This window comes from Taudactylus pleione, unplaced genomic scaffold, assembly GCF_031769625.1.
Source record: "Taudactylus pleione unplaced genomic scaffold, aTauple2 ptg000178l, whole genome shotgun sequence".
Classification (NCBI taxonomy): Eukaryota; Metazoa; Chordata; class Amphibia; order Anura; family Myobatrachidae; genus Taudactylus; species Taudactylus pleione.
The window spans coordinates 6,972,074-6,986,455 of NW_028284580.1; the positions used below are offsets into that span (position 1 = coordinate 6,972,074).

The 14,382-nt window shown below is 41.0% G+C and overlaps 1 protein-coding gene across 1 annotated transcript in view; it reads right to left on the reverse strand.

Moving 5' to 3' along the window:
- The window catches only part of LOC148520046 (janus kinase and microtubule-interacting protein 2), a 138,832-nt gene that overhangs the window by 56,222 nt on the left and 68,228 nt on the right, over positions 1-14,382 (reverse strand). Inside the window, exons 3-7 of the mRNA XM_088475779.1 lie at positions 12,059-12,312; positions 9,439-9,936; positions 6,220-6,429; positions 2,769-2,867; positions 1,325-1,471 (exon numbers count right to left, since the gene is read on the reverse strand). Of these exons, the coding sequence (XP_088331905.1) occupies positions 1,325-1,471; positions 2,769-2,867; positions 6,220-6,429; positions 9,439-9,936; positions 12,059-12,187 (1,083 nt within the window). The 5' untranslated portion in view covers positions 12,188-12,312. The remainder of the gene's footprint in view (positions 1-1,324; positions 1,472-2,768; positions 2,868-6,219; positions 6,430-9,438; positions 9,937-12,058; positions 12,313-14,382) is intronic.

Here is a 14,382-nt window from a genome sequence, read left to right on the forward strand (position 1 = left end):
AAGGTTGCATCTGAAGCCCCACACTTAAGACAAACACTAGTATCGGACAATCCCATCAGGAACCTGCGGTGGAGGGGGTGAAGATACCCATTGTGATAAATGTTATAGAACATTTCTCTATACATGCTAGATGAGAGCACTGATTGAGAATAGAGAATGAGCGTAACAGGCTTTTAGTGGTAATATGGGGGAATACAGTACACCAGGTAGACAACCTTGTAGCTCAATTCTTCTTTTGATTTTAAATATTTTACTATGTATCAGTTAGATAAATTTTAACTGAAACCTTTAAAGGTTAGATTTTAATATAATTTCCTAATCAACTGAGTGCACCATACAAGTAGCTTTTTATTCGATCTGCAGTTAATAAGACATATGTATACCTAGTATCTGTTCCAATTAGGTAGGACAGTCCAATTTGAGAGGACTGTCCTGCCTTCTGGTGTTCGCGATGGAAGAGATGTCCCACTACATGGTGGTCCTTCAATGCCGCACGTACCAGCTTCAGGTGTGTGTTGCTTTGAAGAAAATTGGAAAATAGGGGACGGGGAGCAGGGCATGACCTTGGGCTCTCTGTCCAGATTCCTCATTCAACACTGAAAAGGGAGGTTTGTACATTGTGGGCATGGGAGGGGGGGAGGAGAGAGGTTGATGCACTCTTGCATATTGGCCCACTGAAAAAATTGTCTCTGTGACCAATTCCTCCGAATTGCCAAATTAAAAGCATAATGTAGAGATGTCGAGTCACGTACATGCAGCACATATCTCTTTGTTTTCAACCTTGAATAAGCAAAACAGCAACACACAAGCTACAGAGATGCATAAAAGGTCAAATCTTATTTAATAGGCTGATTTGCCTGGAAATGGAGACAGGCAGTGACGTGCGGTGAGGTAAATGACTGAGGAGGCACTGGCTAGTATCAGAGCCAGATTCACAAAAACATATATGAACCCGAGGATTCATGTGGGTATTATACAAAGGTGCAGCAGTATATAGTGCTGGGAATTTGGTGGAAATCAGGGATGTGCAGAAAAAGTAGACAGGGGAGGCAGTGCCTCACCTGCCATACTCTTTTTACTCCAGAGTTTTGACTATAAAAATGATTAGAATAATACAAAGTAGATATTTATAATATTTTTTTTACATTTTTCTTATAATTTTTATAGTAAATTCTGTGTAGTATAACTAAGTATGACATGAAAGGCTCTGCCTCACCTAACCGCATATTACTGGAGACAGGAGCCCCCAGCCTGTTGCTATATGTAATGGAGAGCCTCAAATGAATCATTATATAAAGTACATTTCTCCAAGATAGTTACGCACCATTTCTGCATTTTCTTTAGAGAGGACTTTCAGTTTCTCTTCCATGCGTTGCAAAGATTGCATTAATTCATCGTTTCTTTTAGTGAGGCACTTGTTCTTTTCCAGCAGGGGTTTGTATTGTTTTTCTGCTTCCCTGACCCTCCTTAACTGAAAAATGAAGTTAATACAAATATAATTACTTAAAGAACTTTCGTTTTTAAGCCAGGTCACAAAATCTAAATTTAACTTCCGCTTGCAAATACGTTCCATTATGGGCGATGAAATATATTCACCCCATGGATTCTACAGCAGAGAATTACATGGAAATTGGCTACTGTTAGAGGTTAGTAATGAAATAGGAATGACCCTGCTGTAGCCCACTGGGCTGAGGTTGTGTAAGATAAGGATAATAGACTTAAATAAATATATCAAGTATGAAAGAGAACAACCCCAGCACGTTTCAAAAAGTGATCAGTATCTGATAACATGAAAATTATATATAACCACTGACAGTGAATTCCCACGTCTTTGGTGTCCAAAAGCTTTGCTTTTTGGAGTTTAGTACATAGGGGTCAGACTATAGCCCCACTGATAAAAATGGGGACTGCAGTATGCAGCACTAATTAGCCTTTTGCAAGAGATTTCAGTGCAATCTCCTACATTAGACTATTAGTACATAGTGTAAAAATACATAAAATTATGCAAAAACTAGTTTTTGCATAATGTTATGAAAAATGGGCTTGATAAATAGGCCCCTAACCATCAGCCGTTACCTCTATGTAGCGAGCCGCATGAGCAGGGGATCTGATGTGCAGACGTTCTTGCAATGTGAATTGCCGAACAGCGGTGAAACAGTGTGAAGTTTGGTGGATGAATGATTGTTTGGAGCAAGGTTTCTCATACAAATAATCTGGCTTGGAGTCTTCTGCTGTTTGGAGATTCATCCTGCAAGATCTCCTGTACATTAGATTCCCTTCTGGTGCAGCTCACTACATGGAGGTAATGTGGACAGTAATTTAAGCATGTGACCGTTGTTCCTGGGGCCATAGTAATCATATAGTGGTCACAACTTCAGTATTTATGGTGGTTCTAGCTGTGTGAAAATAAATAATTTATCTCAGCCATGTGCAGCACCTGCAGCAATACATTTTAGGCACAGGCATGGGCGTAACTACCATAGGTGCAAGGGGTGTAGCTGCTATGGGTCCCAGAGCTGAAGGGGACCCATCTTACTTGTCAAAGTTACATGTGTTATGTACATTTTTCACCATTGGGTGGTACATAGGGGCCTTTACAATTTTTTGTAATGGGTCTTCAAATACCCAGTTTCGCCCTTGGGTACAGGTCAACCAGAAAGAGAGCTCCCAAAACAATTGCTGATAAATAACATGAGGTTTTCAGTCATAGGTCTGTGACAATGTATAAACTCCCAGTAATTATCGAATAGATCAGTAACACACATTACCAGTTCATTTCTCTCATCTACAAGCAGAGTATTTCTGTCCTCCAGTTTCCGGATCGTGGCGTTTAACTCCGCTATCCTTCTCTGATTCCTTCGTAAATCCTACAAACAGACAATTTTTATTAGTGATTGCATTATATTTTCATACATTTTACCAGAATAATCAAATTATGGTAATTAAAATTGTCCACTATTTCCTAAACATTACATGATGCTAGTGTGCAGAAACATTGTCACAAAATTATTTGCAATATAATATTTTGTGCATTTGAAAATATTATTTATTTTTACTGTTCATGTTCAAATAGTTTTCTGCTGAATTTAGTTGTTCAAAACAAGCACTTTATGTTATGTTCTAAGTCCTGAAATTCTTATTTTTAATGTCATTTATTTAACAAAAATATCTGTGTCACTTGAGGAGCGCCTTTTGGCAAAGAACTTCAATATTGGAAAATAAATAATCTGATATGTTGACTTAAGCTTACTTGGTGTGAAGGTGAATGGTATAATGGGAATTCACACCATCTCCCTATATAGTCCTCGCCCCATTATCTGCTCTTCTGTCTTTCTTTTTCACATGGTTGAATTGACAGCAAATGTGAGCATGCTACACTATACTCTTTTTCTTTTGTCTTCATTTTTATGCATGGCTCCTGGTGCATGGACAAGGAAAAGAGTACCAATAAGACACCTTGACGATCATACTAAAGGAAGACTGTAACACTTCTTTGTCACTGTGTTTTGGGTTTATTTGACTGGATTTGGCAGTTGTTTGTTTTGTAATTATAGACTTTTAGTTTATAATAGATAGGAGGAGGTGCCCTTTATTGTTCATATCCAGTCTACATTTTTAACTGTTGTATATTGGAATATATTTTGGTTAATTTGGTATGTATTTCATTGTACTCAGGTTGGGTTGAAGCCTACCCATATGCCAATGCAGACATTATAACAGTTATAAAAGAAGTTATAGAGTTTACAACTTGGTTGGAATACTGTTAGGAATCAACTGAAATAGGAGCACACAGTTCACAACAAAGTTACTATTGCAAACTGTAATTTCTAAGAAATAAAGCAGAAATTCCCCCCTCCAAATTTCCCGTGTGCTCAACAATACTTAGATTTATAGATAACAGACAAATAGGTGATTTGTTCTAATTTTCAAGGTAAAACTCAGAGGTGAAAGACAATTATTAAATACATGCATTGTGTCTGCTAAGCAAAGGCATTCCCAGGACCATGGGGAATTTAAGAGAATACCACATTGAAGACAAAACTCTCACTATGCCTTTGAACTATTACAATATACATTGTCAGTTTCTTTATTTGCTATTCCAGAAACATTACGAGAGCATCAATAGTTGCTAAGAGGATACTTATTTATTTAATTGTGATAGGAATTTGAAGTTCTTAAATTAGCTATTTGTGAATAGCTTTTTGCCCCAGAGTACTCCAATGCTACTGTTATTACCTTGTTTCTGAATAATATTTGCAATGAATATAACACTTTGGCAAACACGTGTTTGTTTTAACTGGGTTCATTTTAAGAGAGCACCTGAGAGATCAGTCCCCACCCCTTCTTCTTTATCTCCATAGCAGGCATACTGCAAGCTCATATAAAGACATAACTGGAACTCTCTGCCATGCTGAATTTCCTGAGATATTAGGGGACATTGTATGCCAACAATATGAATAGCTTCTGGTTCATGGACTTAATGGATTGGAATGAGGACTAGGCATAGCTGAACAGTTTAGGGATGGAGTAGAGCAATAGCTGCATCTTGCCGTTTTTCTACTGCTGCTCCATAAGAAAAGTATGCAGTATCCCATAAATTCTGCAAGACCTGGTCCTTATGGGCCAATTCATTGTTAATGTCATTGTTAAGGCCACTGAGGTATTGAGACCTTTTGGCAGCCATATTACACTCAGTATCTCCCAATTCATTGCTTGAACTCTAGCATGCACCAAGCCCCTTGACATAGGTTAGCAAGTTTAGCTTTTGCAGTGGCTGAACAATGGGGATCATTGAATGCTTTATCAAAAGCCAGCAAAAACATCAGAAGAGCAGTCTTCAAAGCAGAGTAAGAATAAGTCCCACTTTTAGTGATTCTGTAGACTGTGTTCTTGAGCGCATTTGAAAAACCAGATTACATTGGGTGATCACCTGTCAGTATTGGGCTCTATTTTCATAAATACTTCTGGGTGTTTGATCAATGGTTCTGGTTCAGAACTAACTGTAGACATGGCAGCTCTTATCTGTGCAGTCTCCAAAGGAGCCTGAACTGCATGGGCTATGTTCAGCATCTGTATAGCTTGAATTAAAGCTGCTTCAGCATTCTGAACCAATGCCCTTGCAGTGTACATTACTTTGGACTAACAGATTTCATCACAAGAATAGGACAAAGCTAATACCCAGTAGGTTCGGAAGAGGGCCACAATAGCTTGAAATTTATAATCGATAATGGCAATGGAAAATGAGAAACCAGAAATGCTGAATTATCATAATTGGCATGCTTAGGTGAGAACAATGGCAGTGTAAAGAGCAGTGGAATAGTGTACAATAGTCTAGAAAATCCAGGTTTCAGTACGTGTGGCCAAGTGACAGTACCAAAGGGATTAAGCAATAGTGTACTGAAGTCTGATGCAGAGATCTGTAACATAATATGAGCAATAACAAATACTCAAGCTGGAGAGTGGTGAAATCTATAGCAGAGGCCTTGTTGCCAAAGACAGCAAGCAGTAATTACGGATAAGTCAAAAAGTGTAGTCAAAGAAAATGAAAGGCTTGATACATAGGAAGGTCAGGAAGAAAATGTAGTAAACACATCACATCGGTACACAGTAGGATCTTCCAGATTGATGTAGTCAGCAGCGAGTCTTAAGGCGCACATCCACATGCCGACTAGGGAAAGACAGTGAGATTACAACATCGTAATTGTACCGTCATTCCCCATCCCCTGCAGTGCCTACATTGAATGATCAGTCGTTCAGTGTAGACACCCTCCATCATCCCTGAACATAGTCAATCTGTCGTTATCGGCAGATTGACCAGCATGTTCGGTAACGACCAGCGGGAGCGAGCATCGCTGGTCGTTGCAGACATTTGCATGCCCAATTTGTGCCCGATTAACGATCGACTGAACATTAATGATGTCGTTATCGTTCAATCGCTGTTTAATCGGGTAGTGGATACACGCCTTAAACATGCACTGAGCAATCACATAGCAATGTGTGCTAAGTCTGGCCATCTATTAAAGGAAATAGGCAGTGAGAGGGAAGGAGCAGCATTCGGTAAAGCTGGCATATACATAATGTGTAACAAGGATTGCAGTAACAAAATAAACATATATACACAATTATATTTCTAATACAAATGTGAAAATTAAGAAATATTAGTTTTCTTTGAATACAGTATATAATCTATTAAAAAGCTTGTTTGCACATAACTCTTACCGGACTTCCACAGTGCTCAGATCCATCTCCTGCCCTTCCTGGGATTTCACGTTTGGGACTTCCAATATTACACTCAGCTTCTTTCACTAGAAATAATTGCTCATCCAGGGCTTCTTTCTGCAACTGGAGCTTCTGGAGGGAACTGATTTGTGTCTCCAATTCCTTTTCTAGAGAGAAGATAATCCTGTCTTTTGCCTTTATCTCATCCATCTGAAGAACAATCCAAAAGAAAATATTTGTGAGGACATGTAGTGGGAACTGAACTACAAATGCCTCATATGTAACCTCAACTGTTGATAACTAAATTAATATAAAATGTATGTATATTATAAATATCCTCTTCTACCCTCTTGCATGAGCGGGCTGCTGCTGCTGCTGGTCTGGTCGGCTGGGTCCAGGTGCTTGCGCAAAGGATCTGGCAGATACCGGGACCAACGTATGCACACAAGCGGCATGTGCATAACATTGGCTTCTAGGAACTACATCAATTGTAGCACCTTGAAGCTGTGTATGGCTGCCCGAAACGCAGAGCAGCGGCTTCGACTGGAAGCCGCTCTCTGCTAACTACAGCCGGGACTGGCAGTCCCATGTGGAGAAAACACCTCCCCCTGGGGCTACCTGTCCTGTGTGTTACTGGCTGGTAGTGCTTCCAATGAGAAGCCACTGCCAGTCACAGTGTCACCAGAGCGGTCACAGACTGCAACTGGCTCACTCAGGTGGTGGATGTTACTGGGGCTGCAGCCCCTACACTACTCTTTAGTATACTTTAAATGGTGTATGATAAAGGTAAACAAGCAACAGTATTACTAGAGCCGTAGGGAGGGGTGTGCAAGAAGTGCTGTCTCCCTGGGGCTGGCCCACTGCTCCCCCACTTACCCTGAATCTGGCTACTGTAGCAGAGTGCCTGTAATGACACCCTGTGGCAAGTACTGCTGCTGCAGTGCTTCAGGGAGCATCCAAAAGACGCTCCAGGCACATCCTGCAGTTTATAGATCTGTCCGGAGCTCTAAACAACTTGCTGCTAGCGGCCGGGCCCTTACCGTTAATCACATTGAAATCACACAAGGTGAAGGTGAATCACTGCTGATTATATCTTCTTGTCATTAAGTTGTAAATGTTTTACAATTTGTACACTATAACAGCAAAGATGCAAATTGAGGAAAAAGTAGCAAAATTGTGGAAAAAGTAGACAATCTACGGTTAAAAGACAAAAGGCAGATCCGATAGGAGTGACCCACACCATGCATTATTATACTTAATATGTGACTTTATATTCAATCCATTGCTACAAAAATAGTAATCCAAAATACCTAGCACACTATAAGCTAATTAAAATGCAAAATTGAGGAAGAAGTAGTAAAATTGAGGAAAACGTACACAATCTAGGGTAAAAAGGCAAAAGACAGGTCAGATACAAATTACATGAACCATGCACTGTTATGTTTAATCTGCAACTTTATACAAGTTTGTTTGCTACAAAAATACTAATACTAAGTACTTAATACACTATAAGCAAAGTAAGTTGCAACATTGAGGAAAAAAAATTGTTTTCTGTGTAATAAAGGCAAAAGACAGGCCCGATATGAATGACCTGTGCAATGCATCGTTATGCTTTATATTTCTGACTTTAAACTAATTGCTTGTCAACAAACAATGTAACTACCTAGTACACTGTGGTCCTAATTCATAGTTGTACGGTATGCAGTAGCAGCTGCGATAACAGCAGCCGCTACTGTGAAATGATGCGAGTGCCACAGGAGGCGTCTTGTGTAAATAGACACCTCCTGCTGGCTTCTGTGATCCACTGCTGCGTCTGAGGACCGCTTGAGTGAATATCAGCCATCTGAGTTACCCTTAGGTACACAGGATGGCCGTGAAATTCATGCTCCCCATCGCCACTCCCACCCCACCCCAATGTTGCACCTTAGAGTGCACTGAGGCCCTCATTCAGAGCCGTACGCTCTGAGCAGAGCGCACGCTCTGAATGAGGGCCGTCCTCCATAACTATGGAGCGTCCCCCTGGACGCTCGTATAGCTGTGGGTCACCACCCACAGCCTATACGAGCGTGCAGTTTGATGGCCGCGATGGTCTTGACCATCGCGACCATCGAAACTGCGTGCCGGAGCCTGCGGTTGTGGTTTTCAACCGCAAGGCCCGGAGTGATTTTGGCTCTATCAGAGCCAAAATCACTCCCACTGACATCACTAGTGATGTCAGTGGGCCGGCTTCTGACGGGAGGCGTTCCCTTGGGAACGCCCCCGTCAGGGAGGCACGCCCCCGGCACGCCCACCAAAGGGGGCGTGCTGTCAATCAACATCGACAGCACGCCCCCTTTGATCAGACACAACGAGCGAAGGACTTTCCTTCGCTCGTCGCGTCTGGCGCATGCGCACGACGGAGCTCCCGCATGCGCAGTGCACAACATCGACCCACTTGCGAGCGGACAGCCGCTTGCGAGTGGGTCTGAATCAGGGCCTGTGACCATACTTGCAGGCCCAAATTGGCACTTATAAAGTGCAGATCCTGTACATGCGTTGATCGGCAAAAATAAGAGTTCTACACGAACAATCAGGTTTCCATACAACTCTGAATCAGTCCCTATATGAGATTTAAAAAGCAAAAATTAAAGAAAAAGTAGCAAAATTGTGGGAAGAGTATATACCATGGGAATCACACCATCTGGCACAAACTGGATAGGTTATGAGAACTCTTTATGCTAACCGAACAGCAGTAATCAATGTACATGGGCTAACTAAACAAAGAATAAGGAACAATCAAGTAAACAGGTTTCATTTTAAAAAATAAGAACAGCAAAACAAAAAATTACATTCACAAGTATTTTGATTGCCTTACACCGCTTTGCTATGCCAAATCAAGTAGTATCCCTGCTGGGATGTAGTCAGCATCCCGACAGTCAGGATGCCGACAGTCACAATACCGACAGCAGCATCCCGACTGTCTGAATCCCGGCAGATTGCGTAGGTAAGTATTAGGGTCAGGGGGAGACTTAGAGTTAGGGGAAGGGTTAAGGTTAGGCACTAGGGGAAGGGTTAGGGTTAGGCTGCGGGAGGGGAGTGTTACATTGCGAAACGGGAGGGTTAGGGTAAGGGTTATAATACTTACAGAAATCTGTTGGGATTCTGACTTTCGGGATGCCACTGTTTGTATTCTGACTTTCGGCAATACATTTTGGAAAGTGTAAATTAATTGCATCTCACCAGTCTCCGGATGTCTCTCTCACTTTCCCATTTAAACTTTGCAATAACCTCCTGATGGGACTGGTGCTCACTCCTCAAATCTCCAGCCTTGATTTTGTCCGACTGTATCATATTATTGAGGGCCTCATCCACCTGCTTCTTGGCAGACTTCAACTCTGTGATCTCCTGCAGGAGTTTGAGGCGCTCATAGTCAAACACTTTCCTGGCCTCTTCCCGGGCCTCTGTACTCAGAGCTGTCCTCACTTTGTCACTGCTACCATCCCGAAGGGCATTAACAGCAGACTTAAGTCGTAGGATCTCTGCCTCTTTCAGTTTGACCATCCGAGACATCTCCTGCTCGTGCTGCTTGATTAGGTTCTCCCTTACTGCCTGAAGCTCCTTCATCTTATCCTCATGCAGCTTGGCCTTCAGTTCTGAAACAGTAGCCGTGTGTTTGTGTTGCTCTTGCTCCTTTATACGCTTTGTTTCTTGGTTTTTTTCCCTCTCAAGTTTAGTCACCTGAATGTTAAACAATAAAAACAATATAGTATTGGTTGATCTGCAGCATATTGGTGCTGGCAATATCTCACAAAGATGATAAAATAAAAAAACACACAATGCTGAGATGACATCAGACAGTGTAAACAGGTAAAGGAGCCTATAAATTAAAGGGTAAGTACACATTAAGCAGAATGTATATATTTTATATAATTAGACACTACACATTATGTATGATCAACAAGAGACCAGTCAGGCTGCTTTAGTAATTTAAATACATGGCCTGAATAAGAGGTGCACACAGTGGTGATGTCGGACAAAAGTGGCCAATGTTTTCAGTCTGCGCATGTGTCCCTATGGTTACCGCACAAAGGGCCGTATTCAATTAGAGGTGAAATGTCAGAATCTGTGGAAAAGTATCGTGGATGATGTCATTTCGCCAGGCAGAAAGTTTCCGCTGTATTTGCGTACGTGAAAAGACAATGCAATGTAATCTGCAGAAAAGTTTTGCCTATGAATAGCAGGCGGAAAAAAGTGCAGAATTGCGATTTTGGGGTGCAAACTTCGGGAAACCCCCCTGCACCCTTGGGACAGTCCAAAAAAAAAGTAAAAAAACCCCCATTAGAACACCCCAAAAAAGTACTTTCATTTTGGGGGCGAAAAAGTTCAAAGTTGGGGAACAAACTTAAAAACTAGCGAAATAGACTTCAGGGGGGTCCCCAAGTATGGGGCAGGTGTTTTTTTTTATTGCAGGTGTTTGCGGCAGGTGGCTTTTTACGTCATTTAAAACTTCACTTTAGCAACTTAAATATATGCTAGCCCCCATTTTCAATTACCCCAAATTTGCAGGGAGTACTTATTTTGACATGAAAAAACTGCTTTATGCTATTCTTCACCACTTGTGTTAATGCGCTAATAGGCACCAATTGACACAACTTACCCCAAGTACCAGATGGGGCGTTTCACTGTCAGTGACTGCATACACAGAGGCAGTTGCACTGACCCTCGCGGCCATGTTCAGAAGCAGAAATTGTACCTGCCATAGGGTTATGCATTCAGACACCCCTGCACCGACTGAGATGATACCAATGCGAGGTGGTCCAGTTGGATCCTGGCCAGGTTTTAGGGTGGTTAGGGTCCCGGTCAGACCTCTAGTTGGTATACGTTGGGTAGAATATTGACTCGGGGAGCCTGTTTTGAGCCTTACACTGGATGGATTTTAATGAAAACTTCACAGAGTGTTAACATTGGATCCCAGAAGACATACTAGGGGGGTGAGGTCCCGGTTGGACCTCCCGTAGGTGTATGCTGTTCTGAGCCTTACACTGGATGGATTTCGATTAAAACTTCAGAGTGGTAACATTGGAGTTGAGGTCCCGGTTGGATCTCTTGTTGGTGTATGCTGGACAGAACTTTGACCCAGGGAGCCTGTTCAGGGCCTTCCACTAGATGGATTTGGATAAAAACTTCACAGAGGGGTGGTAATTGGTCTGGGATGCCTAATTGAGTGGCTGGGTTCCTGGTCAGATTTCACAGCGGAGTGCGTCCAAATCCATTCACTGGATGGATTTGGATGAAAACTTCACAGAGTGGAAACATTGGATCCCAGAAGACATACTAGGGGGTTGAGGTCCTGGTCGGACCTCCCATTGGTGTGTGGTGGGCGGAACTCACAGCGGAGTTCGCTGGGCAGAACTTTGACCCAGGGAGCCTGTTCTGGGCCTTCCACTGGAAGGATTTGGACGACATCACATAATAAAACTTAATAACTTGAAGATTTTAACCCAGGCAATGCCAGGTACTTCAGCTATTATGAATTATATAACAACTGCTAATTTTGGAGTGATAATTTAGATAACTGTATCCCCTATTTTCATTAATACATAACTATTGTTTATTATTTGCACTAAATCATTGTAACTTAATTGCATCATCTCTAGTTATATAGTAAATAAAAAAAAGATTTTATAATAATTTAAGACTGATGTTTGCCCTTTTCTTCTCTGAGTAGCTCTTTGGATGCTATCCATTAATAACCAAGGAGACATACTTAATCCTGCAAATGAGCACTCAGTCTAACATGGTGCAATGCCCACCACCCTCTTTTTTAGAAGATACACTGTCCCCTGGTTACTTTTCATACCTTGGATTTCTCCTGATGAAGTTCGATTTGAATATCTGTTAATTTAGTCCTGAGGTCTTCATTTGCAGCTTGGAGAGAAAGTATTAGGGCTTCGGGCTTTTCACCCTTGTTACGCCCTTTTTTCGACATGGTTGGGTCTTGCTGTAAGTGTCTCTGGCTTGACTTCTGTCAGTAAGAATCCATTCCCAGTGGGTGGTGGAGCTCCAGTTATGTTAGGATTCCAGGAAGTACAAGTTTCTGCTCTTCTGGAAGCCCTTCAAATAAAAAAGCATATCACTGTATAGATCAATGGAAGCATTCTGTGAGCATCATACATTAACTGCAATGTATTGTTTCCAGAATAATCAGATTACTGTACTGATAAACTATTATTTTATCTTTTTAATATTAATGCTTCTTTGTCAGACACGCATCACATTGCCACTACTGAAAAACCAAATAGCTCTATGTATGTACTATTCCAAATTAAGGGAGCCTTAAGGGTTCACATACCCAATTAGAGTTTAAAGCTAGAGAAACTTCAAAACATGATGAGAGTGAGCTACAATCTAATATATCACACATGGCAGCTACATTTCCAATTAGTTATTAGTCTATCGGGGCATTTATGAAAATATGTGTACTTTAAAAAGTTCTGTAATTCATGTTAACTAATGATTTAATTATTTTACTAGAAGTGTTTGAGATTGCAAATCTGATCGGTTAATCTTGGCTACAGGTAGTATGTACCAACTTTTCAGAATGTTTCCCTATCTGTGTAGGTGGCACTACACAAAAAACGGACAAGTAATAATTGGCGATATTTTGAAAATTCTCTTGGAAAATGAATTGCATTAGCATACAATACAGCACCTTTATATTGTCAGCTGTACATCCTTGTTTCAGCTTTTAAATATTTGGCTGATTTAGATGCTATCTAAACATAATTATATTTCCAACTCACTGGTCAGTATCAATTCTGATCAATGAGTAAGATATATGCTGGTTTTGAGCTCGCAGTTCAAGTTTTCACCAAGACCATAGACTATGCTACAGTAGGTAGTCATTTGATTGTCCCTTATTCTGAGAAATTGAATCTGCTGACATTTGGGCTATGAACTCTTTCTGAAAGATCCAATGTATTTTGGAATGCAACCCATTTAAAAGTAAGGAACTCCAAAAAAACATTTGGAAGCAGCAGAACACTCTAGATCCACCACACATGAAGCACAGATCTATTGATCTACCATCCTGTTTTATCCCTGATAGAGTGTAGGATATCTTGTCTTATCTTCTCTAGCTAGATATGAGCTGTGCATTTATTTAATGCCACACAAATATTTAATTACATGCATTTAAAAATGCCTCTGGGCACCAGCTGTCAGGGGGCACCGAGGAAGTAGGAAGTAGCATTGGTGGATCACCTAGGGTCTGCTGAGCAATCACAACAGTCAGTGACTGCAGCAAATCACTTAGGTCTTTCTGATCTCTCTGCTGCAGTCACTGCTATAGTTGCTCAGCAGCCCCTCGGTGGTCCCCCGGCAGGGCTGGAGGTCTATTTCAATGCTGCAGTGAAGCGTCCTGGACACAAACTACTATACTGCTGTGAAGAACACTGATACAGGAGTATTAGACATCCTCACTGGGAAGGAATCATACAAGTATCATTGTCCCAGTGATCACTGAGAATGAATGTGATCACATTGCAATCACAATACTTCCTCCTTTGCAGCTTCAACTGCATTACTACACATGTGCCAAAAGGATGACAGCACATGAGAAAGTTGGTGCCACCACGGAGGGCGCCCCTGCAAAGCTGAAAACTAAAACTGCATCTGATGTGTTAGGCCAAACCTCATATGGTTTTACCACTTATACTGTACAAGAGCCCAGTGTAATTAAGCATTGGGGCATAGGGGCTCTGTACATAATATCTGGGAACCTGCACCTAGAGATGACTAGCCCAATGGTGAATAGACCTGTGACCCTCCTAGTACCCCAGGGCAGTCACTACCAGATAATTTTTTTTAAAATGTATATCCCTTTAGAAATAGTATATTAATATTTCCACATTAAGATTTAAATTGCCCTCTTCAGATTTGCAAATAATTAATATTCCACTCTTTAGAGAAATAAATCATTAACATTGTAGCAGTAATAATAATAATAATAATAATTATTATTATATTAGTTGTTCTGTTTCTTTTTTAGGTGGAGTAAAATACTTATCTTCACATTTTTATGGAGTATAATAGTACTATATCATTATTAGTTAAGTTTACAAATTAATGTTAATTTGTAATATAATGATGAAAAAACCCATTTAAGCAGGGGGTCATATAATT